Source organism: Falco cherrug, chromosome 4 (assembly GCF_023634085.1).
Source record: "Falco cherrug isolate bFalChe1 chromosome 4, bFalChe1.pri, whole genome shotgun sequence".
NCBI classification, from domain to species: Eukaryota; Metazoa; Chordata; class Aves; order Falconiformes; family Falconidae; genus Falco; species Falco cherrug.
In genome coordinates, this window is record NC_073700.1 from 35,413,758 (window position 1) to 35,440,268 (window position 26,511).

The 26,511-nt window shown below is 43.7% G+C and overlaps 3 protein-coding genes across 12 annotated transcripts in view; 2 read left to right on the top strand and 1 right to left on the bottom strand.

Annotated features, from left to right (window-relative positions):
* Positions 1-5,243, bottom strand: part of LOC102059643 (multidrug resistance-associated protein 1) — a 57,512-nt gene extending 52,269 nt beyond the window's left edge. For 2 of the 3 annotated variants that reach the window (XM_055710015.1, XM_055710013.1), the window contains exon 1: positions 4,335-4,492. In XM_055710015.1, coding sequence (XP_055565990.1) covers positions 4,335-4,382 — 48 coding nt within the window. In that variant the 5' untranslated portion in view covers positions 4,383-4,492. Of the gene's footprint in view, positions 1-4,334; positions 4,493-5,225 lie in introns of those variants that run through there. The other variant, XM_055710016.1, reaches the window with a different exon arrangement.
* Positions 5,244-7,698: 2,455 nt separating this feature from the next.
* Positions 7,699-13,449, top strand: CEP20 (centrosomal protein 20). 5 transcript variants are annotated; one of them, XM_014282635.2, is made up of 5 exons: positions 7,699-7,777; positions 8,228-8,425; positions 9,521-9,605; positions 10,503-10,645; positions 12,892-13,449. In XM_014282635.2, exons 1-5 carry the CDS (start codon positions 7,750-7,752, stop codon positions 12,966-12,968), a joined length of 531 nt encoding a protein of 176 aa, XP_014138110.1. In that variant the 5' UTR covers positions 7,699-7,749; the 3' UTR covers positions 12,969-13,449. The 5 variants fall into 5 exon arrangements, with proteins under 5 accessions (XP_014138110.1, XP_005442585.1, XP_027665950.1 ...); XM_005442528.3 differs by having other exon boundaries at positions 10,506-10,645; XM_027810147.2 differs by lacking the exon at positions 8,228-8,425 and having other exon boundaries at positions 7,718-7,777.
* A 5,693-nt stretch (positions 13,450-19,142) lies between these two features.
* The window catches only part of MYH11 (myosin heavy chain 11), a 61,705-nt gene continuing 54,336 nt past the window's right edge, over positions 19,143-26,511 (top strand). For 3 of the 4 annotated variants that reach the window (XM_027810143.2, XM_027810144.2, XM_027810145.2), the window contains exons 1-2: positions 19,143-19,241; positions 25,626-25,987. In XM_027810143.2, coding sequence (XP_027665944.2) covers positions 25,646-25,987 — 342 coding nt within the window. In that variant the 5' untranslated portion in view covers positions 19,143-19,241; positions 25,626-25,645. The remainder of the gene's footprint in view (positions 19,242-25,625; positions 25,988-26,511) is intronic. The other variant, XM_005442478.4, reaches the window with a different exon arrangement.

The following is a 26,511-nucleotide window of genomic DNA, read 5'->3' on the forward strand; positions in this document are numbered from 1 at the left end:
AGACACGGGCTAATTTACTGCTTATCTAATGCATGAAAGCACAAGCCACAGAACTTCTGAACACGAAATTACTCCTTACATAAAAAGACCAGTTTTCCTTCAGAAGTCTATTTCAGGAAAACTATCAGTGTCCCAGTGTCCTCATAAACAATGTAAGCATAGCAGCTGTTTATGTCATACAGTATCACTTCACAATGTCAGCTAATCATCATAATGAATTAAAGAATAATAATTTTATTTTCTTAATAAAAATCCCATCAAGCCACATTATAGCCTTAGAAGATCCTAACATGTCTGTAAGCAGCTGAGGCTGGTGGATCTCACCTAGCTACAACAACGTTAACTCAAATACAAAACATAATGTCTTTCGACAAACACTGGAGAAAATACATTTATTAAGGCAGACAAAACATACCCAAAAGCCTCAGACAGAACTCTACACAACAACAAGGCAAGCAGACCCCAATCCCACCAAGCTGGTCCCTGGATTTTGTGTGCAAGGCTCTGCCTTGCCTTTTCTCATTCATTTTGTTTATCTCCTGCAGTTTGGTTCCATATGAAGAAGTGCTAAACCTAGAACATTGTGTGGATGTAATGTCTTTACTAACAGAGAAGAGGCTCCACAAAAGCTTTCTGCACCAACAGGAGCAAAACAGGCTCAGTTTTACACAAGTAGACATCGCTTGAATGATTACAGGACACTAGTTTTCAAAACAAAACAGGAGATGAAAACTTGCTTTTCTCCTAGAAGTGAATGGAATTACTTGCTTTCAACCCTTCCTCAACAACCAAAAACCCAACCAGAAAAACGTGGAAAAAAATTTCCACTAAGTTCCCACCGAGATGAACTAGGAGTTAATTTCTATCTAAATTAACTAAAAAAACCCATAATTTATTTTCCTGTAAAGGACATGATAGGAGCTTATATAAATGCAAGTAATTTATTTCACATTCCCTTAAGTATAAACAAGAACCTCAAAAGTTTCAGATTTTATTTGACTTACAAGCATCTTCTAATGAATTAATAACTGAGACTTCCTGTAAAACCTAGCAGAGCACTTTTGAGAGGGACTGTAAGGAACTGTTTAGTGTGAATTCACTTTTTATTTCACACCTGCTATTCCTTCTTCAGAAAAGCCCCACTGAGGATTAGCCTTGAAAACTCAAAAAATGTCACAAAAACTCAACCTCTTCTTCCTTTGGCAATTTCAAACATGAAAAGACTTCCCTAAATGTGATACTGCATAGTTTACAAGCTCTGAAAAACTGAAACTACTCCAAAATTTTATTCAAAAGAAGGGGAAAACAGCAGACTTTCAAAATGTAACTGCACTGAGACCACCATTGTGCGAGTGTGCATATACACAGATTGCTAGGCCAGCAAGACAAAGTGTACAGTAAATTCTACAGCTGCCTTGACACTTACCCTGTTTACCTAGAATGACAGATCCTCACCTCATTTTTCTTTTTGGCACACTGGTATTGAAGCAAGGTATACTGCACTCATACACCAGACAAATGATACTCTAGACAAAGCTATCACAGCATGTCAGGTCACAAAAAAAGCTTCCCAGTTTAAACAGGCCCTTAAAGTCACTGAACTCAAATGCAAGCAGTGCAAAATGTTACTCCCAGCCCACTAAGTTTTTTTAAAGCTTTTGTTGTCATCAACAGCTATTAGTAAAATAGTAACTTTATCTTACACAGCTGTACCTTTCTTTATATGATGGATGGGATAGTCATTCTGAGATACTAAGTGATGCTAGAGAAAGCAAATATGAAACAGGACCCTTCCAAAAAGGGAGTCTGGTTCAAAGAAAGCAAGAAACAGCGAAGTTCTGTAAGCAAATCCGATTGCAGTGAAGTTAATATGGTAAGTGGGGGCACAGAGGTAGGTTAAACGGGGCCAGAGGGAAGAAGATGGCAAACTTGTTGGGCTGTTGACCTTTCACAGTAAGTATTAAATAAAACCAATCTGTTTAATTCTCAGACAAGAACTTTCAACAATAACATTCCTTGGGTGTGCAAACAAGAAAAATCCTGGCCAGCAAAGCTTAAGAAGATTAGCATACGGTCTTTAAGGGTCAATCAGGTCCTTTCAACCTGCAGTCTCCCCCACAATTTAAAACTGAGTTGCCCCAAACTGAGCACCACCCTCGCACAGAAAACACATCTCTTCCTTGAAGTAGAGTTTGCTGGTGCTAGGAAATCCCGCTGCTCCACTCTCAGGGCCTCAGCACCAAGCAAAACAGCTGATGCCACCACATAGTTCACCACAAGAAAGCAGTAACACATGCTACCAGGTATCTACCCATCACCCAGCTCTGAAAAGCAGAAGAGTGCAGTCCACAAGACAGGAAGGACAGCAAACAGGCGATATCTAGAAGCCCAGTGAAACACTGCATATACGTAGGTATTTTCTGAAAATCCATTACAACCTCAGCTTCAGACAGTATCAGCAATGGAAATACCAGAAAACGAAGCAGCCAGAGTACCTATAAGCAGCACCACAACTAGCACTGCTACCCTCCCCGCTACTATGAACAACGCAACAACAAAGTGGATACTTGTTTACGAGGACAAGTTGAGCAAGGAGTATTTTTCCAGACACATCTTAGACCAACCGGAATGCACAATTGTTATTTTGCAGGATTAGAAGCCTCCAGAAATCAAACAACCACACCCACAGGATCTTTAGCTGGAAAAAATGAAAGGCAGACCACACGTGATTTAGAGAAGGATGACAAATCACAAAACCATCTATATTCTTATGAACCAATGCAACAAGTGAAAAAAAATGTATGAGTTAGTTATGACACACCACAAATATCAGAAATGGCTGTAGTATATAAAGGAATTGTAAGCAGGTTTATAATAAAAGAATCTGTCATCAGAAACCCTAAATAACTAGTAGTTTCCAACATCCTAAGTGTTGTTCTTGCTTCTATCTTATGTTTCGAGTCCACAGTTCAAAGAACTGGCAGCTCTTTTTCACAAAACTACTACTCTCTCAAGTCAGTTTTTCCACAAACTGAATTCTGAAGCATGTATTCTCTGAAGCTCTTCAAATAAAATGTCTCATTCCAGGATAGGGAAAAAATAAGTTTGATAACAACTCATAATTGAGCCATTTCTAAGAAACCTGAGCTGAAGGAAGATAGGAACATAAGCAATACAAAAGTAGTTTAACAGAGTCACTTTTAATCAGTTGGAAAGCTAAATATCTTAAAGTTATAATGATTTTTAAAGTATCTTCTGAGTAAGATCTTAATGGTTCTTGAAACAAATACAATGCATTTGTTGAGACATTAATTTATTTTTTTTTTACTAGTAAGGCGGCTCATTAGCTCGATACTATTTGACTATCAGATGCACATGCCAGCGTTTCTTTGAACAGTCTCAGAAAATGCATGTTTTCCTCTTACCTCCTACAATGCCTTCAGTGGCTCTCACCCCTTTTTTTTCTTTTTGAACTCCCAGGTCTCTCTCCTCCCTCTCTCCACACAACCTCCTTCTCCATGCAACCTGTTTCCTCCTTGGAAGGATTTTCAATACCGTCCTGCCCTGGCAGGGCCCGGCTCTCACTGCTGCCAGCAGCTGTGTGCTCTACAGAGGAACTCTGAGTCTCAGCTGAGCAAGACCCACGCTGCCCCGTTTCCACATTACTCACTTTTGCGTAACTGGTTTTGACTTCACCCAGAGTAGGCTGCGCTCACCGTTCTTTTATTAAAGAAAGGAGAAAATATTGCCATGCAAACGCGGGCCTGCACAGACCGTATCTTTGGCCTCCTTCACAGGACTGCACACCACCCTTCGGTGCGACGGCAGCAGCCGGTCACCGTTACTGTAATTACCCACACAGCCCCGAGGAACGCAGACAGCCGCCAAACGCGGTCGGCAGAGGCTGCTCCGGTCACCGCGGAGCTGGCTTCCAGCCCCCGGGCAAGCCCTCACCAGTCCGTCCCCTCTCCCCCAGCATTTCCCTGCCGGAAACCCCGCACACGAGGGGCGCCGGCTCCCGCTCCGCCACTCGCCCGCGGGGGCCACGGCGCCCAGCCGGAGACCAGCGAGCCCCGGCCCCCCACCCGGCCCGCGGCCGCTTCGCGCCGCCGCTCCCGCCCGCGGCCACCGGGGCTGCCGGCACGGCCGGGGCGCGCCGCTCCGCTCAAGGTGAGCGTCGGCACGGGTGGCTGCCGCTCCCCCGCCGCCTGGCACGGCCCCCTGCGGCTCCGCCTGGGCCGGCAGCCCGCCACCATCCGCGTCCCACCCGGCTGCCCGCCATCCCTCCGCGCCACCGCCGCGCCGGGCCCCCGCCGCCCCATCCCGCCGCTCACCCAGAAGGGCTCGTAGGTGTCCGCGCTGCAGAAGCTCTCGATCCCCATGGGGCGCGGCGAGGCGGCCGCAGGCTCCGCGGCAGCGCTGCGCTTCCCCTCCGCACCTCTCCGTGCCCGGGCGGTGGCGGGCGGGGACGTGCCGGCAGCGCGAGCGCCGCGCCCTGATTGGCTCCGTGGTCACGGGGATGCCGAGCCCCGGCGGCGCCGCCGCCCGCGCTGCGCGGCCCCGCCTCGGGGGGGGGGGGGGCAGGGAGGCGCTGCGTACCCCGCGCCGCCTCGCCGGCCGTGTGGCTGCCCGTCGCCCCCGCGCAGCCGCCGGGGGAGGTGCCCGGTAGGCTGCGATCCCGGCCGGAGCCCAGCGCGTCCCCGGTAGCGTGACCACGGCGGGAGCCTCGCCCGCCCAGCGCTCCGCCGCCTCGCCCCCCCGCCCATCAGCTGCCCCTCGCCGGCCGCGGACCGCACCTGCCCGGCAGGCGCCACGGCATCCCCCTCCCCGCGGCGCTGCTCTAGCCCCTGGGGACAGGTACCCCACGCATCCCCCGTGGAGAGGCACCGCGGTACCCTGCCGGCACCCGGGCCCCGCGGGACAGAGCCACGGCACCCTGCTCCGGGAAGGCCACAGGAAAAGCCTGGGCTCACGCTTGAACACTCGGCTTTGCAACGTGAACTGCCAGTTAAACTGGTTTCAAAGCCCTGAACTAGTTCAAGTTGGCTAGCATGAGCTGAGCCAAAACAGCTTCATCCGCAACCAAGTCCTCACAGAAACAGGTACAAGTTGCAATAACTGCAGCCCCTGTGGTTGCACATGGTCGTGCCTTGCCACGCTCTTCACGTCCTATTTAAAATGCATTGGTTAAACCCAGGGACAGCATCGACGCGCAGCTGACTTACCTAACCTACTAGCACAGGCCAGCTGGAGGACAGATGGCGCCTATGTAGGAAGGGCATCATATGCTGCAGGAAAGAGCGGGGTGGTTACATACTACCCTACAGTAACATCTGAAAGCTTTAATCACACAAGTTAGGTAAAGCACCTCAATTAAAAAAAACTTTTATTCATATTTCTGTCCTGTTTTGTGCACACTCTACATTTATCTTAAAATCATATTAAATACCTTAGTGGAATGTTTTTTTGATATCTCAGTGCTCACTATGTCTCCTGTTGAAAAAGTTACATCACAGTTTCCAGCATCTGTTATCCTACCACCCCTCAGCTGTAATGAATACACTACTTTGTGCAACATATAATATAAACTATCCCATAGTTAAGAACTTAGCTTTTTTAATAGCACTATTAATAAACTAGTAAACCAGAAAAAATAAAGCCTCTAAGAACTTATACCTTTACACCTACTCTGTGTCCAAAAACAGAATATAAAATTATAGTTGAAATGATACATCAGAAAATTGTTTAGGATATAGAGATCATATGCAGGGATTGTTCCAAACAAGATGGTAAATAAGCATGAAGGAAGGAGGGTCAAGAAAAATTTTTACCCACACATGTTTTTCTCCAGATACTATTGCATGCTAAAAGACTAACAAAACTTAAGTTACACTTTCAGGATTCAGACTTTCCAATTACGTCAGTGTAATAATATTTTTCAGCCTCAAACTGCCCCTATATCAATGGTCATGCACCATATTAATGATGTTTCTCATCAAGTAAAGATACTTGGATCTGCACCTCTAATTAGTACCGTTCCAATCAATTCCATCTCCTTCCCTTAGAAACTCTAAGCAACACCAACACCAACAAAGAAGTAAACCAAAGTGCAGTCAAAATACAGAGTAAATAATTAATATGAAGGGAAGCTGAGGAGTTCAGAAGCAAAATGCAACAGACTCAAATTATTTGTTGTGGAGGAAAAAAAATAGAACTGACATAAGCCCAAACCTCCAAAGAGATACAGAACCAAGATCTCATCAGAGTACCAGAAAGTCACTGAATCTAGATTTCACAAACCATTGTTATAACAGCATCTTTTAAAACACAGTTTAATACATACAATAAAACTGCAATCTTACTTAGAAAGGCATTTCCTTGCAATCAGGGGGAAAACCCAAAACCTTAAAATTCTATTTTGATCTCCAAACTTTGCTTTGTAGGATACAAATGAAAGCTGGATAGGAAACACAGGGGGGGAAATGGTAACAACTTATCAACTGGAAATGAGGCGTAATAGAACACTGACCCAGAACAGCATGGAGAAATTTGGAAGGACGCAGAGCAAAATGTTTTGACTGTGAAAACACCACGCATGTTAAAGTTTGCTCATCACCAGAGTTGCACTGGAGATCCCGGCAGCAGACTTGGGACAGAATGAGGCACTTTCTGCTGCTGACTCATGGGAAGTTACTGCTATGTTAAAGGAATGGATTAACTTCACCATTACTTCTAAAGAACTGCTTTTCTCCTGCATATTATTTGCTGTCCCCTGACAGAGACTCTTTGGAAGCTCATAATATAAATATTTGCTTTGAGAGAAAATGTAAAAAAAACCCAACCAAACAAAAAAAAAATCCAACAAAACCCCTCACACCACACTTCAAGGCCCTAAACAGTTTGCTAAGGACAACTCACATCTTCCTTCAAGCCCAAACAGGCTGCTCCATCTAAGCCATGACTAATGCAGTTTGTTCTTCCACACTGGGTGCATTTCCTTTGGAAAATACTCAATCCATCCACAAGTAAACACTGTTGACTCATCCCGGCCACACGAAGCACACACGCAGGCCTCCAGCCGCAGCAGGGCTCCTCAGGCTCCTAAACACCCACCATACAGTTACCTTTTGGCAAGGCCTTTTAATTAAAAGCTTATTTTTGGCGAGTCCTTTTAATTAGTTTGTCTTTCAGGGATTCAGTACAAAACTTTGCTACACATCAGGGAGCAACGGGCTTATTTTCCATGTTCCCCCCCCCCCCCCCCCCCCAATAAATCACACTGACAAGCTTTGAAATTGGAGAGAAGACAGCACAGCAACCCTGACGGCAGCCCGGTGCCCCCGCCCCACCTGACAGGGCCGAACCACGGGCAGGCGCTGGCAGGGTGCCGAGCGGCACCTCCATGCACACCACCCAGGCAACGCTCGTTATTTTATCTTTTTTTTTTTATCATTATCATCCCCTGGCAGCACAGGGAATCCCCCCCAGGCCAGGGGGCGGCTCGCCGCGCGGAACAGGCCCGGTGCCCGCCCGCCGCCTCAGGCAGCCCGCCTCCGCCTCAGGCAGCCGCGGGCAGCGCGCCGTCCCCGCTCGAACCGCACGCCCCGCCCCGCCGGCGCTCTCCGATTGGCTGATGCGCGCCGCGAGGCGGGGCCGGCGGCCGCCCGCTCCCCCCACTCCCAGCGCGGCGCATGCGCAGTGCCCGCCGCCGGGCTGCCACATCCGGGTCCTCGGCGCGGCCGCGGGGCGATGGCGACGGTGGCGGAGCTGAAAGCAGGTTGTGAGGGCGGAGGGGTGGGGGGGAGCATTTCGTACCGCCGAGAGGGTGGGCAGCTGGCCTTTAGTTCAACACCCGGGCTCCGCTTAGGTACCCTAGGGCCCGGCGCTCCTGGCCCTCACACTGCCAAGCCCCCACACGAGCTCGCTGCCCTTGGCATTTATTTTGCTCTCGTTTTCACTCCTATAAAATATCTTGGTCCAGTAGCATCTTAACTCTGAAACTGCTAGAACGGGTGTTTACTACCAAAGAAATACTGTTCTGATTTCTTTGAAGGCTTAACTTTTATCCGTAATGTTCCTGCTGTTGTTACCCACTGGCACGCATGCAGGTGTGAATATCTTATCTTTATTTCCCTGTGAATATGCCGAAATTATGTTTATATTGTGGATGATAACTGCTGCTTGGAGGTGTTTGGCTTTATATTAACAGATCTTTTTATGGTAATAGTTTTAAAGGACACACTGGAAAAAAGAGGTGCTCTTGGACAAATAAAAGCAAGGATCAGAGCTGAAGTTTTTAATGCACTGGATGACCAAAGTGAACCACGGCCACCACTGTCCCGTGAAAATTTCTTAATCAATGAATTAATTCGTGAATACCTGGAATATAACAAGTACAAATATGCAGCATCTGTTTTAACTGCAGGTACTGGCGCTGATTTTTTGTTGCCATCACTGTATTAATAGACAGTTACTGTTTGGTTGAGTAATTCCACTGATACTATGAAATTAATAAGCAGGACCAAGCTGCACAATCTTGTCTTCCCTTGGAAATAACATAAGAATGCTCTCTCCACAGCTTTACTTGCAGTATTAAGTCAAATCGTACCATTAGTTTTCAAGAAAACTTACTCTTTGTTCCTTATACTTGAGTTGAATGCTTTGATAGAGTAGCTGATGAAAGAGCAAGAAAACTTCCTAGCAGCCTGCAAAGTCAAAATATCTATCTTGAAATGTCTGCTTTTGTTTGGAAAATTACTAACAATATTTGTAAAGCATATATTACATTTTTTATCTCATTGGCATTTGGGTAAAATAAAACAACCAGAAAGACTACAAAGGAACAAAATTTCTTTGAGGAATGAGTAATTTTAAAGTTATATGTACATAAAGTAGTTAATAGTCTGAATTCTAGCAGTTCTTGCAATTCATACATATATACTGTGTCAGAAACGAGGTTAGATCTCCTCAGCTTAAATAACAGAAAAAGGAATATGAATAAGATCCATATTTTTTAACAACTGCATTTAAGCATTACTGTTACTGGCTGTGCTAAAATACCAATATGTGAGAGAGTAGCTGTAATTTATATGTAATCTGCTGTTCTGTAGTTGTACTTAGATACAGTAATACATTTGCTATTTAATTTGAGTATTTTACTCCCCCTTGAGAAGAGGGAATGGAGACAGTGTATATAGTAGTTAATGTATGGAATCTGCTTGATAACAGTACTTCTTTAGAGAAAAAGAGTTGCCTGATTGGTGTATCTTTGTAATGCAAGACTTCTTTAATGTTTTTCTTAGATTCCTTTAAAGTGAAGATAAAAATTGTAATATGCTATTTTAAATTACATGAGTATGAAGCGCTAATGTTTTAAGTGAGTTCCCTGGAATTACAACATGCTGCTAGATATGAGTAGTCTACAAGGGAGGTGTGTACTCTCATGTCTTTTGAAGTCTGCTGTTAATTGGTGATGTTTTTCTTACCAGTGTTAAGAATTTTGGGAAAATCTCTTTTCCAGAATCCGGCCAGCCTGAAGTGCCCTTGGATAGACAGTTTCTTGCTAAAGAGCTGAATATAGTCGAAGACACAAATGCAAAATCAGTGTAAGGAGTGATTTTGGAATGCACAATATATTCTGTTCTGCATGTATTTTTCTCTTCGGTGTTATTATTAATCACGTAGAAATGTTCTCGTGAGTTGAAATGTGAATAGATCACGTGCCTGCTCTAACGTGCTGGATTCAGATTCACAATGTCAAACACGGGGCCATTTTCAAACGTACTCCAAACTAACATTTCATTCTGCCAACTCTGCAGCATTCTCCAGACAGCGTATTTGCACAGTGAAACACAAATTTCTTACCAGTACAGTCTTCCCTGCAGTCAGAAGTAGAAAACAGATACGCTGTTTGCCTATCAGTGAGTGGCTTTGTAGAGCAAGAGCGAGGTTATTGTACTCTGAGATTAGATAAAAGTTCACAATACACTGTCACAACTGCATTAATGGGTTAGGGTACTGAAGCAGGTTTAAACATGTTTGGCATTCTTTGTAGCTTGTACTGTCAGAATCCATCAAGTGCTTAGGAAGAATCAAGTTTGGGATGTGCAGTGATGGACTGGGCTATAGCCTGCCAATGTCTGATCCTTTGTACTGTGTGAGTGGGAATGTGGATCTATGTTCATGTGCTAAGCATGTTCCAGTTCTTCACCTACAGGGGATCTGGAGCTTAGTTGAGTGTCTCCTAGTGCGAGCTTTTTAAGAGAGTATTGGTGTTCAGGGTGGGCTTAGGTCTGTGATTATTTATATAATGATATATATCATCAATGTATTTAATAATGAGATCTGTATTATGCCAAGAATCATAATATTTTAAATAATTAAAGACATCTGTACATACTCTAGAAGTAAACATTAAGATCTCAGAAGTTCTGAGGAAAGGGTGTTTTTCTAATGCTCAATATTTTATGGACTTAGGTTGTTCTTCTCATTTCTTTCTTAAGCAGACCTCTCTTGTATGGAATTCTCTCTCATTTCTTACATGGTGGTAAAGAAGAAAGTACCCAGAATACCCTTCCAAAAGTGTCTTTGCGGAATTATCCAAAGCAGAACCTTGGCAAACCACCTACGGAGAGAAATCAAAAAGGTGGGTGTGGTGTCATTTCATTAGTTTTATTTGTGACTAGATTTTCTATACGGTACATATGCCTACAACAGCATAAACATGCAGATGGACACAGTGTACCTCCTCTGTGCAAGGAATACTTTGAACTGACACCTTTGTAAGAAAAATTCTTCAGCGGAGCAGTGTGTATACCTCAAAAATCCCGTTAAGCTGTGTGACCTGACCGTACCTATTGCTCATGTGTTTGTTTAGGAAAGGTCCTGCTATACCCAACTCAAGAAAGACCCACCCATGATTTCTAACACTACCTGTGTATGTGCCTTTCGTTAAGTAAGTGACCAACTTACACCAACACTTAGGCCTGCTTCTCTCTGCCGGTATGCTGATGCAACAGCATATATGGCATACAAATCCGACTGCCCTCAGAAGTGCTTGACTGGTCTTGAAATGTGTCAGCAGTAGAACCTTCTCTCTTATACAAGAATGTATTTTATTTATAAAGCAGACATTTTAAAATAATCCAGACAGCCAAATTTTTATAATTTTTCAACACTGCAAGGCACTGTGATGCTCCTGTTATCCTGTGGTAGCTGTAGCTACTTGTTAGTTACTAGGCGCAAGGGGAAAAAACAAATTGCTTGGCTTTATTCTATTAAGACTTTTGGACTGTTACAACCAGAAAACTCATTTAAATTGGACAATTTTGCTATTCCAGTTTGCAGATTGTAGAGTATCTGTTATGCAATTTATAGTTTTAGAAACAGGCTTACTGCTCTCCAGTTGCTGGTAAAGAGCAGAAAATATTAATATCCCAACTCTCAGTATCAGAAAGTTCGTCCACCAAATTGCTTTACCAGTTCCCTAAAAGTTAAACTGGCCAAATTGTACTCCCTTAGGCCATTACAAATCTGGAATGGGTCAGCTAAAGACACTCTTATTACATTGGCAATTTAATACAAGAATTTAACCTGAATTCTCAGTGAAAAATAGTGGGCGTATCTCCCTGTTTCTCATCTGTTCTAATTTCCATAGAAAGTTCTTAACTCTTTAGCTGTCAGGTCTGTATATGGGCATAAATCTTTTCTGAGGGCATAATTCACATCCCATTGACTGCAGAAGCTTTAGCTCTGATTCATTGCTCTGTAGCAGAACACTGCTAAATCTTAATTTCCCTTTCTGGTCTGCTTTTTGATTTACAATTAATACGGCCTAAGCTACAGAATGAAAGCGTCCAGTTTTTTCCTTCAATGTGTCTACTTAGTGTATTATTTCACTTTCTACTGTGAGAATTTAGGACTCTTGTGTTAGTACTCTCAACTATTTATTTTGTATCCAAAATTTGGAAAAATACGAGGCCTGAGATACTACTGACATCTAAAAAGTGCGAGAGAAGTACTAAACACCTTTTCTTAACAGCTAATTCATTGAGGCAATGTTGTTTCCCTTCTGCCAGAAGAGGGGGCTGAAGAAATAAATTTTCAATACCAAAACTGATAAATTATCTCTTTGTTAGAAAATAATTATTCCTATCAGAAATGTCTCAATTTTTAAAAACAAACTCAGTGTATGGAAGAATTGTTTTTAAAGTATAACTTTGTACGTCAGCTCTGAAATCGGTTCTGTGCAGGGTCACCTTGCCCTGTTGGCTCCAGTATAATTTCACATGGGATTTAATTGTTTAGAGTTCATTACAAAACTCAGGATTAATCATAAGACATGACAGCACATTGCTTTTTGACCTAAACAAAAACATAACAGCTTTAAGGCTTTTAACTTCTAAGTAACAGTAGCCTGGAATTACTGCCTGCATGTATATATGGAATATGTCAGTGGAGACCAAAAGGCAGTGGGTTTAAAATACTAATTCTCTAGCTGTTTTAATTAGGGTGCATATTCTGGTAATCAAGTCTGTCCATTAATTCAGCCCTCAAAGTCTCATGTTTAACATCTAACTTTTCATATTAGAAATTATCTTGCTTATTTAGTTGAATGAATATGCCAACAGACTGGGGATCCTGATAAGACACATGGAATCTGGTGTTTCTGTTAGTTCATTCACTATAGCCAAGGTGGAAGCTGTCTGAAATGCAGTCTTCAGTGATGTAAAGCTCTTGCCTCATACAGTTGCATGGAAAAATTTGTTCGTAAAATTGCCCAAGTTTCCTATGATGTTACTCTTTATCAAAGTTGATAATAGTAGAAAATAAGAGTTATAACTTTGCATCTCCGCATGCCTGAAAGTATTTATGTCTGTGTTTCATTTTCAGATAGAATTCCAGAACCTGGAAGGATGGCTGGCATTAGCATCGAAGAGCCCCTTGTTTTACAAAATACTAACAGATAATATCTTTTATATGTTAATTTCTCATGTGAAGTTCTGTAAGAGTTAATTTAAGAAATTCTTCTTTGCATAAACTTCCCTGATATGTCCAGTGGGACCATTTCAGCATGTTAGGTCTACCCATGAGACAGGGTGACAGGGTCATACTTACTGTCAATGAAAAAAAATGGTAGCAAAGGCTCTCTTCCTCCAGCGCTAATCAAAGGAAAACTGTATAGGCAGACAGATTGGTGAAGCCTGTGTCTAGAATGGGACCTAAAAATATTGGTTTTACTTTATAAAAATTAATAAGATAATGTAATTTCTGCACTTTCCTTATTATGTTAGTCTTTGTGTGTTGTCTGTTTCTGAATAAAACTTCCCAGTTTTGTTCTGTGTGGTATTTTGAAAGCATTAAAACTAAACATTTTAATCATTCTTTAAAAAGAAGAAGCTGCTACTTGCAGATAAGTATGGGAAAATAAAATCTGAATAGACAATTAAAGTGCTTTAGAGGAATAGTTGTTTTTAATTCTCCGGAAACAAGGACTATATTTATCTTCATGCCAGCAAACAAATGAGGGTAAGTCTTTTCCATCTGGAGTTGCTATAAATTGTACGGTGTAACACTGAGTATATGAGAGGGGGAGGAACTTCTTTTTTTTTTCCCAAATTACATGAAACTCAAAAGTCAGGCAAAGCTAAAAATAAAGTTGCTAATAGACTACTGATTCCCAGAACTGTTTTTAGCTGAGGTATTTACATGTTTTGAAGTGGTATTTTATTTTAAAAGCCAAACTTACAGGGGTACATCAAAAATAACAGGTTAGCTATTTTTCTTTACTCATTTTAACAAAACATAAATGCAAACATTTCCAGTGGTACTCAAATCGTATAAATACATTTTTAGGGTTGTGTTCTTTAAAATCTTAATTGTTAGATAAGTGGTACAGTAAGTGGGGGGGAAAACAAAAGAAGAAGAGAACATGGAGCTTGTGAATATACATGAAAGGATCCCGAGCTGTACAGACTATGAAGTTTTGCCTTTATCTTGATTTGACCCAGTTAGCATTACAGGTATCTTTTTTTATTATTTTGATCAGCAGCCTAGCCTCTACTCTAATGCAAAATTGCAGAGGACAGTTACGGGTTGCAAGGAAAAGTTTCATTTTATCTGTTTGAAGCCCCAGCAGTGAGCTCATCCCCTTCGTGTGACTGGCAACGCTGCCAGCTCCCCATGTGCTGATTTCTTAAGTATCTCAGGACTGTTTCCAGGAGGGGAAGGTACATGTTTCCAAATACACCCCAGTCAAATCCTTTAAGTCTTCTGTAGCTTGGCATCAATTATAATTGACAACTGGGTCAAGCACATGAATTTATCTCTGCCCTCAGTGTTTGCTCAGTGCTAATGCCACCATCGGGCGCAACTACTTGGCTGAAGAGCCATACATGTAAAAACCACCGTGGGTTTTTTATTCTGCCTCGGTGCTAGGGTCTGTCCTGCCATATTAATGCACATATTCACAATCACTGATCTCTCACTTCATTTCTCTGCCTAAAACTGTAGTAGAAAAATGGTCTTCTAAGGTGTTACTTGCAAATTACCTTCATTTTGGACTGAGCTGAAAGTGCCTCTATGGAAAATTGCAAAAATAAACTTCTGAACAATGCAGGTATGATTGCTCTGGCCACAGAAATCCCTGAATTTTTAACTTTGGTTTTCCAGAGGTTAAATGCTAGACTCCTGTTTCTCCATAAACCAGTGGCTCAAGTTGTTATGCATATTTGGAACCTGAATTTTCTTTTCAAGGGCAAGGGAAAAAGGCTCTGGGAAACACAGACGCTGTAACCTATGCTAACTGAATCTTTCAGCATAACCAAAGCCATCACATCTGCTTTCTGTCTTCCCACCTTAGATCACATAAAAGCTGCCCAGGTGCCATGGAGCTCCCCGGGAAATGGATTTTTAGTGGGAAAAATGAAATACTATTTTTGTTGTGGTTGAAGAAGGCAAAGGGATGTTTGGTACTTGCCCTTTCCCAAGCACGCAGCTCAGCAGGCTGTTGTATGGTCTCCGCAGCCATGAAAGCAGAGGCTGTTGCCAGGATGTCCTTCACTGGGCATGGAGGCAGAGGTGTGTATCTGAAATCGGAGAAGAAATTTGTTTAAGACAGAGGGAATCTCGGGACTCTTTTTTTTTTTTTTTTGGGGGGGGTGGTGGTGGGTGGGGTGAGGAGGATTGCAGCTTCAGCCCATTGCCAGGTGGGTGGAAGCTGGTGTGTTTGCTCTCGGTGCAACATGCATTTTGCCCAATTCTCTGATACCCCCACAGTACAGATTTGGGGTTTTGGAACAATTTATTGTTTCAAAGTATAATCATTGCACAAGCAAAATCAAATTAAAGCGTATTTCCAGTGATACTTACTTGGACAACAAAGCTGTGAAATATATACTGGTCCCATCACATTATTAATGGTCTAGCATTTATTGACCGCACATGAAGTGAGAGAGTCCTTCAAGATGCAGACCTGTAGTGAGTCCTATGAACGTCAGACTGCCTTACTTGTTAATGGATGAAGAGGAATTGCACAATATGGCTGCATTTGCCAAAAAAAATCATTCCTTAAAAGTTTAAGCTAAGCCAGGTCAGTGTTTAGATGAAAATAATTCACAATCCTAGAGTCACAGGTCCAGGTTTTAGTTGAAATGGCTACCTAGGTATGCATGCACAAAAGGTTATTTCCTCAAATCATTTAAGAAGCTCTATCTAGCTTAATTACTGACTGTGATTCTTGCATTAACTGCCCTTATTGTTTCTACTGACATCAGAAAATTAAGAAAAAAAAAAAAAAAAAGGTATAAGCATGTAGAAGTTTGGGAGCTTAAGCAAAATGCATTTCTGAATTTTATTGGAGATAGAACACTGTAACAGACTGTTAAGGAGGGAATTAGATTAAAAGAGGCTGTTCAGTGTCTAAGCATGATATCACAAGTGAAGGTGACAAGGAGCCTGTGAAGTTTGGTGTGGATATCAGATCTGGAAAGAACTTTGGAATAACTTAACCCACAAGTTTTGGTTGGTTGGTTGGTGGTTTTTTTGTAAATAAAAAAAAAAATCTTTAAAACCAAATTTTTGTTCTTCCGTAGAATCAGAGGCCGCTACATTTATAGACTGCACAGCATCGCTGCTGTTTCAGAGGTATTAGTTTCTGTCATGCACAGGGGAAATTTTTTTCTAAGCTTTATCAACACGCCCCAAGGAGTCGGTTACGCTTTCCTTCCTGAGCGCCCTTTGTATCAAACCAAATCTTGGTGCCAGTTGATCAGTTTTCCGGAGGAGTGATTATTATTGTGTGATAACGTTTAGGAAAAGAAACCCCAAAATATTTGTTCACACTTGCAAAGACACCCTTTCAGTAGCAGCCGGTGTCTGATTCAGGACTGACCTGTGTGCTCCACATACTTCACGTGACATGTCGCCAGCATTAAGCACAAAGCATGTGCTTAACATTAAGCGCTTGGTGACTATTTTACCTCATCAGACTGCTCTCATGATTAATTGTTCTAGCTGGGGTGCAGACTGCCCCTCCTGTTGCAACAGCGTAGCTCAACACAGGTTAACCCACCTGTACGCTTCTTAGCTCCAAATACCTATGTCAGCTTAGATAAATGTGGCTCGTAAACTTACGTAAAAACATTTTTAAACAAAAAAAAAAATTGCTAACCTGACACACGTTATTTAACAAACTAGCATCACCATCCATGTTCTTTTTCCCCCTCTGTCATATTCAGGTTACACTGTGGCAGCTGAAAGTCCCTTTCCTCCTCAAGGCCCCTTCTTTTTTCCAAGTACAATATTTACAGTGCAAATTCAGCAAGGAGATATTTAACGGTAGGCTGCATAATACTTTATTTTTTTTCTAGAAAAATTATTAAAACAAATAAACAAATTAGGGGCTTTTAAATAAAGCTTATTTTGTTGTCACAAAGGCACTGTCCACTGGGAATCTACAGCTTTCATTTTGAGGCAACTTTTGGCTTAAAAAAATATCACAACATTTAGGAAACTCCAGCCAGGCTGTTATATCAGTATATTCTTCTGTTAATTTCTAAGTGAAGGTTGGAAGCCACGCTTACACTTACCAGTTCCTGTCCCACATAGCTTGAGAGTGCAACTGTTTCAGTCCCAGCGGGAATACTTTTTAGGCTTTCCAGCTCCATTTAATATCACATCATATATCACTCTCCACCACTGCCTCTGTTAAACATGCTCCTCAGGCAGCAAGCCTGCATGTGCACATGCAGCACTTTGCAGACCAGCCGGAATAATTTCCACTCCTTTTTAAGCTACTATTAAAGCGTATCTGGTTTTGTAAAACAGCTGCATGGGTTTGAAAGGAACTTCTTAGGGTAACTTTGATGACTGTTAAAACAATCCTGCTTTTCAGAGGATGTCCTTTGCACTTCATCATTTTATATTCATTATATTCCTATTTAGAAGCTAAGTTTGCAACTGAGAAAACACAACAAAAAAAAAAGTAGGGTGAACTACCATGTGAGCAACTTTCTGATAACAAGGGCAAGTTTCTTGGATTTACGTCCTCATGATCCTTTCCCCTGGCTCTGCTCCCACACAGTCACACATGCACGACGCTGATATGACACCGCTGCTGCCTTGCGGGTCCTGTGAGAGCTCTGCGTGGCTGCGCAGCAGCCCTGCACCTCAGTGGACACCAACCCTCCGATGGAAGTGGCTGCAGCCACTGGGACCGTGTAACTCTGTGGGCAAATCTGGTCTCCTCCAGCTAAGGGCTGAACCTGAGTCTGTACCAGATATTTCTGAAATGTTGCAGGGAAGAAACCGCAATGCTCTCCCCCTCTCTCCTCTTTGCCAACTGTTGCACCCGTGGTCAGAGCTGGCAGAAGGGGCTACAGCTCCATCCCACCTGCAAGTGCTGGTACTTCGACTAAGCGACAGCAGAGGTTTTCAGCCCAGCCTCCCCCCATAGGTATCCTTTTGAGATGCCAAGACCAATGTAACCCTCATCCATTTTCCCCAGGAGGGTGTATTTTCCAGAGAAGATAGGGCTGCTGATGTCAAGAGAAATTATTTCACCCAGGACTATGCTCTGATCCTTTGGGTATACACCATATTTAGTCTGTTGCTGAGAGGGGGTTGTTTCGGTATTTTGTATTTGGCACGTTGATGGGAATTCCTCGAGGATCCTAGCTTTCCCTTTTTGGGATGTCTCCATCCACAGGTCCACTGCACAAGGCTGTTGGCTACTAGCAGGGCAATGAGGAGGGACAGCCGGGTACTGAAGGTTTGGGGGGGTGAGGAAGGGTTGACGAGGACCAGATCTCTCCCTAACCCCTGCAGAGCTGGCTTCCCATGCCCTGTCCTCCTCCCCCCCGCAGCACACGGTGCCTGGCCACTTGTTCTTTCCACCGCATCCTCAGGACCATTCCCCCTCAACTATTTATCGCCTCTCTTCTTCCTTTTATGGACCGAGGGAGGTATTTCTTATATATGAAAAAGTATTTACAGTTCTTTCTCAGGAACTGCACACCTGATTGCAAAACAAACTTCGACAAATTCGCTGGGGAGGTGGGAAACAACCCTCTTGTCCCCAGGGGCCGAGGAGGCTTAAACCAGCCCCAGGCTCCAGATGTCACATAAACACACAGAATAACCTCCACCCACGCATCCCCACTGTGTTAGGAATAACCCTCCTCTCCCAAGCAACCCCTGAATTCAGGGACTTATCTTAGCTCTGAGACAACGCGCTGATGGTGGGTTGGAAGCTTTCCATGCCACACAGGACCACAACCTAACCTTGGTCCTTCTAGGCAAGGGACCACAAGGAGCAAGGATGCTATCGAGGCAGGAAGGAGTTAAAGGTCCATTTGCTCAGCCAAACAGTTTCAGGCTAGTAAAAAGCTAAATCTCTGAAGTTGTGAGTTAGGGGCACCCGTTCTAGGTTAGGGACACCCCTTTCATGCTTCTCTGAAAGCCAGAGCCAGCCTGCTTCCCTAAAAAGCGGCTGGGGGCAGGGGCAGCAGCCCAGGGTTAGGCCCTGCCAGAATGAGGTCCTTGGTTCAGGCTGTCTTTTTTAACCCAGGTACCGAGAGGATTTTCCAGCAGGACGCAGTTTCCAGAGCCCCTCCCCACTGACAAGATTCTCCTCCTCTATATAGGGAGGCTGCAAAGGCGGAGAGGACTTGGACTGTCCCGGCTGGTGGCTGTACAGGTTCCCGACTCTCCAATTCACTCTCTGCTCCCCTAATCGGACGCTTGTAAGTACCGCAGGGGCCGGGGGTCCCTGCTGGGGCTGGGGCTGGGGGCTTGCCATGCTTTGGGATGGAGCAGTTTGGCAAGATATTATGCTACTTTGCAGACAAAGTCAGTGAATTAACCTGTATGAACTGGAAATGGGAACAGACCCGTTATCAGACATGCTCCGACGTTTATCCTGATGTATTACTGATTGCATTCTGCTTAAAATGCATTAGAAACCACACACGTTTGAAAGCATGCACAGATGTTCTAGCCTGTTACTTACTCACTTCTAACACTGCTGCTGCTGGATCGAGCCTTAAAGATGCTGGCTGCAGAGCACCGGTTGCGCTCCAAGCCAGCAGCAGCGAAGCCTGCAAGTGCTGGGATGGCAGCAGGTACCCACTGCAATTAACCGTCACATGAGCATTCAGTAATGAAAAAACCTGGTAGCCTTAGCTGCTGATCTGGAAGTATTTCTACTTTGTCAGTCCTATTAAAGGAACTTAGTGCACTTCCCATGTTGTTAAAAGAAAGTATAAACAAATAAAAGTAATTGGTTGGTTAGTCACTTGTTCTTTAAACAGGAAAAATGCTTAAAAGTTGGGAGAAGAAATGGGAACTTTTTTACAAAAATGCCTTAGCATTACATATGCATATTTTTCATATGCTGGGAATAAATTTTAAGCAAAACTAATCTGATAATTCACTGAGGTACACTAATTCGAGTAATTTCAAATGTGACGTGCCTTTTTTTTTTAAAGGGAAAATAAAGCAACAAACTTTTAACTTTAGCAAAATACCGTGAGTAAATTAAGAGGACAGTAGATGGCAGCATAGAAAGCAGCTTCAGTGTCATCCCAGAAATTCACTGGCTCCTGTCAGACATGCACACACATATATATCTCTGTGTGTGTACGTGTGCATGCACACCTATGTAAGTGTTGATATGTATGTGAGAGGCATATGTGTATGCATAATTAAGAAGTATAAGGGAATATATAATAGAATACAAGGGAAATCAGAAGGTTTGCCATTAGTATTAAATACATACGTCTCAGTAAAACCTTTTCTGGTTTAAAACCAAGCCCACCTTCCGTTTCCCTCAAAGCTTTGCCCCGGCAGGCAGCTGGTGATGTGACACAGGACAAGACCCGCTGCGACCCAAGTCCCCAGCGCCCTGCATAAGGACTCCCTTCAGTTTAGGCTATAACGCTCCTCTGGCTGCCTTCGCTTAGATGTAAACACCGATTTTTATTATCTCATTTGCAATTGACACGCGAGTCCCTAAAAGGTATTTGTTTTGCATTTGTTATCATTACATTTTTGTGTAACAGCTGGGATTGAGGAGAACATGGCCATATATGGTAGCGTGCATGGATGTATGCGGAGGATCCTGGCTTTATAATTCACTGAGACTTATTAGTTGCAAATCTGTTGACTTTTAAGTATAACTTTGGAAGAAGCCAAGAGCCAGAGATAGCTTGCCAACTTGTGCAAAGTCCAGTTAAAGTATGGATTATTTATGAATTCTAATGAACATGCAGAGTCTGATTTACTTAATAGAATAACATTTGGGGGTATTTGAAATAGCTGTGTTTTCTAGATTAAGGGAATCTATCCCACATGATGCGATTCAAGTCTTTTCTTCCTTCTTTTGTAATTTTTGCAGTTTATAACACAGCTAATTAATACTCCAAAGAAATGGCCTAAGTAATTTAAAGATATTTCAAGTGTTTAATCAGAGTTATGTAGTAACTTGGATAAGCAGAGGTGAGAAGACCTGGTAGGAGACTAAAGCACTTGAAATTTGATTAGACTATATGGAGAATGCATTTTAAAAACAAAACACCCAACAACAACAAAAAAAACCCCCCACAAAACAACAAACCAGCCCTGTGAAATTCCTGCAAATATTCAACCATGGAAAAGGGAAAGTCTGTATTTTAAGACAGAACAACCAAAAACTAGTACTATGATACCTCAGTGTCCAGATGGAAACGTCCACGGTGAGAGCAATTATTTGAGGGGTGGTCCCAGTGACTCGTGGGGAGAGGCAACAGGCCAGGAGAGGTCGGCAGCAGAGCTTGTGACAAAGCTAACTGTGCTGGGGAACCAGTTCCCAAATGAAGATCACAAGATTAGGATTCACCCCTAGATTTTCTTTTTTTTTTGAGCAATGCTCAGTTGAGTAATTAAGTGCTGGAAAAGTAAACAATAAGCAACCTGGAAAGAACAGAGTCAAGAACTACTGCAGCCCAAGAAACGCAGTTTGGGTCAGGCAGCAGGTTACTGCTATGCTCTTTCATCAGAAACCACTTATGAGAGCAGGACTTCATTTCCGAAAATAATTCACATACTTGGTTATATGTACCTCTGTTCCAGTAATTATTCCCTGTGTGGCTGTGATAACCTTTTATACTGACATGCACATCCTGCAGAGGAAAGGAGAAGTGTCCTTTATCTTCTCATTAGGAGAAAAGCTGTCCCTCTAAGCTCTGACCCAGGAGGCAATTCTGCTTGGCCAATAACCTTTTAATTAAAGTGCACTTCCTGGGGATATTTATACTTTGTCCTTGGAATAACAAACTCTGGATGTACTGATTGCAAAGACAGCATTCAACTTCTGTCGCTGGCACGATAAGGGAAAAGACAGTGCAGATTAGCTGGATATGTCTGCAATGGGGCAGCAGGAGGAGGAACGGAAAGCAAGCTGTGGCAGTGTGCGTGCCCATGCGTACGTGCACTTGCAAGTTTTAGACAAGGATAACAGAGGGATCCAGTTCAGGGTAATCTGGCACATTTCTAAGGCAAGAAACTGTATATCAGTAGTATTTTTGTCATTGCTTTTCTCCCTCCCTTCCCAGGCTAGCTCACCTCCAAGTATACAAGTATTCACTCTTGTAGGTACGTGATTTGGGTTATCGGCCACCTAAAAGAGTGGATAAGAACCTCTCACTACCTCTTGTGTACGCAGGCTACCGGTCTCCGTTTCTCTCAGCCAGACCTACAGATGAAACCCAGGAAGTGGCTACAGGGTAAATTTTGCCTTCTCAAGGAATGTTCTCAACAGGCTGTAATGAATCTTTTCCCCTTGGCCCCATTTCCCCAGTATCAATTGTATGCTGGACCAGTGCAGTTCAGCCTCAGAGATGGACCAGAAGGTTCACTGCCCATTATTAATCAGAAAGCTTCAGCAGCTCATTAGTTCAGTGCACAGCACCTCACCACGACAAATCTAGTCCAGTTTGTGGAGCTCGTCTTCCACCTCTTCTATTCAGAAACCTGACTTTATTATTATTCTGCATTAATTAATATTCATTAATCGATCAGACTATTAATATTTATTAATCCACACTTCATAACTGCATTTCCTTTTTTACTACAGTGGTACTCAGCTGCCACACAAACTTAATCCTCAGCTTCCAGAGGATCAGTAATGAAAAGTTCTTTTTACACAAATCCACGGTTTCTCCTCCCTGTGTTTCAGAGGAGTTATGAGATCCAGCTCAGGCTGTCTATTCCCTGCTTCTTGTAGGGGGCCATGTTGAAACTAGTCAAGTGTAGTGCTTAGATCTAGGGGGTAAAAACCTGCATGGCCAAGCTCTGAAGTTCATGCCATCTCTCATACCTTCCAACCTCATCCTGCTTTCAAAAAACCTGTGTTTAAATAACAAGGTGCAGAAAGTTTTACGTGCAGGAAGTAGGAGAATATAGAGCACAGACAGAGCAGCTCTCCGTTTCACGCTGTGATCTGTGGAGGATGTTTTTGACTTAGGATGTAACAGGGAAAGGAATTTTCCCTTGGTCATTGGGCGACACAACAGCAAAGAACGTCTGGGTTGCCCGCTGCTGACATGCTTTGTAGCAGGCCAAGAGTTTTGTCTGTGGTTGGGTTTTTGAGGTAGATGGTCAGGACAATTCTGCAGTTTGATTTTCTCAGTCATTGTTCACGGACGGCATCAATGCAGCAGGAGCTGACCCTGTGAAACTCAGCTCTGCAGTTTGGTCTAATTTTTGGTGTTTCTGACAGCAATATGAAACTCCTATGGATGTGAATGTTCTGCCACTTGGCACTCAGCCACGGGCAGCATGATCCAACCTTTCTGAAGTTTCAGGATGACCATATAGCTCTCTCTTCTGGGCCTCGGGTGGACTGAAATCCTCCTCCTCCATTGCCGCAGCAGTTCCTCCCACGCTGCTGAGGCGGTGGGGCAGAGCCTGCCTTGTCTGGTGCTACTGCAGCTGGGGGAGCGATGCCATAGCAGGCTCCTGCTGCCCCCCGAGCTGCAGCTCCAGCAGCGGGGCAGTGCTCCCTTTGCTCCCCCGGCCCCCAGGCCCTGGCCCTGATGATGGGGCAGTGCTCCCTTCGCTCCCCCGGCCGGCCACCTTCACCCTGCGGCCGCCAGCTGGAAAGCTCAGCTGGAAAGAATACCATCTCCATTATTGGAACTGCGAGGCTCTACCAGCCCTCTTGGCAACGAGGGAACATTTTCTGCCTTAATCCACACAGAGGTCAAATAGTTTCCTCTTGCAGCTCTCTTCCGAGAATCCCCCGGGAGTGAGCGAAGGGCCACATCCTACCCCGCTCGCCGGCGGAGCCCCAGTGGAGGGGCACAGCACAGGCCGGCGGCGATGCCTGGGACCAGGCTGTCGGAGTCTCCCATCCACCTGCACCGCCATGCGCATCGTGTATGCATGGATGATCTGGGTGAACATGCCTGTTGGGTATTCCCAGGCAAGGCTGGTGGCTCTAGAACAAGCACATTTAGAGGAAAGCTATTTTTTTTAATTATTTTTTTTTTTTTTAGACAAGAGAACTGTTATTTAAGACTGGAGTTTAAGGACCTGGGGCATCTAATTTCCACTGAAAGTGGGATATCATCTAACGCTCTTAGGCACCTCTCAAATCCCAGTTTTGTTTTTAAGCTTTATGTCACCTTCTGTATGATCCATGCTTCTCTCTCAGACCCCTCACACAGTTTGGCCTCGCAAAAACCCATTAATCTGTGGGAAGGCTTCAGGGACAAATATTTGGAAACCAATCTCTGATACTCCCAGAGCACAGGGCGTCCGTTTGGCTACATACCACCGAGCTTGGTCTTTACAAATATCATTGTGCTTACGGGTTGATTGCTGACATCTTTAACAGTCCCTCAAGAGTCATGTTTGTTTGAATGCTTTAAATATTAAATTCATTCTCAATAAGGAAATGAAACAGCCTCTGTCTCCTAGAGATGTTTTTCTTGGGCACACGCTCTTCCCCGTGGCTCCTCCCCAGTTCCCCGCCTGCTCCACTGCATGGCAGGTTTCCCCGATCGCCCACCACTCTTCTCCTGCCCTACAGCAAACCACAAGCAGTCCCCTGCTTACTCCTTCCCCCACTTAAAGCTCTGTCCCCCACAGGACAGATCAGAACACTTAGGGAAGCACCAGCATTATCAGCATCGGTCTTGCATCTAAATCCGAGCTTCCAATGGCCAGAGCAGGGAAGAAGCAGCCAAACCCCTCCCCTGCTCTCACCTATGGAACACATACATATCCAAGTGTGATGCACAATGCTGTTTTATCTGTGTGCAATTGCATGACAAAGATGCATCGTCCTTCCAATTCGAGCATTATGGTTCAGAGTATCTAACAGCTGATGCCATTTTCAGGCTTGTTTTACTGCTTCTCTCTCTCTCTCATGTGGTTTACCCTTCATAAATGATCAGCTCCCTCTGTCTGAACGGTGGAAAGGGGATAACTAAATTACTTCTCCTTCACCAGCAGTACTGATAATTTTTTTCCATTTTTTCTTTTGACCCTTTCTTAATCTTATTCTGCTCCAAATGAAATGGTATTAGAGTGACTGGAAATAGTCCTTTGCAAGAAAGAAAAGTTCATTTCTGTCCTTTCTGGAACACAGCCTGGGAACTGTTCTTCTCCTAATTATTGCATTATTGCACTGGTATTTCAGTATGCGCCCAACAGTCTTTGGGTGATGAGACATTTTCTATGTATCTGAATTGAGTTAACTTTGTGACGGGCAAGAGATGAGGCTGCAGGAGGGCGTTCAGCTGGTAGCCTTGGTGCAGCCCTCACTGCACAGGCATCAGTCCTGCCTTACTCGTCTACCTGATCTTCGGTACAACATAAACAAAATAAAGTGATAAGCCCAGGTGTCCTCATTTGGTTTAGTGCCACGAAGCTTTTGATTTAGGTGATCTCAGACACAGTAACAAAGGAATGGGAATGCAAACACTGATGCTCTAAGGTATCTGAGCTGGCACCCAAAAGTATCCGCATGTGACACAGGACCTATAGTGCTTTGGATCTACCGCGTGGCAGATTTGACAAATGTCTTTTGCCTGGAACATCTCCACATTTGCCTCCCTTTAAAACAGAATATTTTGCTTCTTCAGCAGGTGTCTACTGAGTCAAAATGTCTCAAAAAGCTCTCAGCGATGATGAGAAATTCCTCTTTGTGGACAAAAACTTCATTAACAACCCACTTGCCCAAGCTGACTGGTCAGCGAAGAGACTGGTTTGGATTCCATCAGAGAAACATGGATTTGAAGCAGCAAGTATCAAGGAAGAGAAAGGGGATGAGGTGACAGTTGAACTGGCAGAAAATGGAAAGAAAGTGACACTGAGCAAGGATGACATCCAGAAGATGAACCCTCCAAAGTTCTCCAAAGTGGAGGACATGGCAGAGCTGACTTGCCTCAATGAAGCTTCAGTGCTGCACAACCTAAGGGAGAGATACTTCTCAGGTTTAATTTATGTAAGTAGAATCAAAACATATTTCCTACTGCATGCTGCCATGGTCCATCACAAACAAGGTGGATCCCACCCACTGTCAGGGATACAGTGTGTAACACTGCCATGCAGGTACTAACCCCTATGGCAACCTAAACCAAAAATGTATTTAGGTCACTTTATTCCTCACGACTCTCCTGCTTCTTTAAAAACACATGAAGGTTTCTTCCCCAGAACTTACTCATTCTGAAAGGATATTGTTGGCCTGGAAAGTACTCCCTGATGGCTGAACAACACCTCAGTGCTGCTGTTTGTGGGAAGGGAGGGGAAAAAAAATCCAACAAAAAACCCCAAACCCCCAAAACAATCAATAGGGGCTTTTGAATGACTTCAATGTAAACCTGAACAAGCTTCCAGTAACCTGCAAAAAGAACATATGGAAAAGCCAAACCATGCAGTCTTTTCTGTTCAAAACTCCCACTGAAGGCAGCTGACAAGTTCTGGTTTGGTGGGTGCTTTTGAGTAAAACCTTATGTTTGAATAAATGAA

Bases quoted from the DNA above. Each gene is read 5' to 3' on its own strand.
- CEP20 (XM_014282635.2), top strand. From the start codon at position 7,750: ATGGCGACGGTGGCGGAGCTGAAAGCAG. The intron at 7,778-8,227 runs GTTGTGAGGGCG...TTATGGTAATAG, and splicing joins GGTGGCGGAGCTGAAAGCAG to TTTTAAAGGACACACTGGAA. The intron at 8,426-9,520 runs GTACTGGCGCTG...TCTCTTTTCCAG, and splicing joins AGCATCTGTTTTAACTGCAG to AATCCGGCCAGCCTGAAGTG.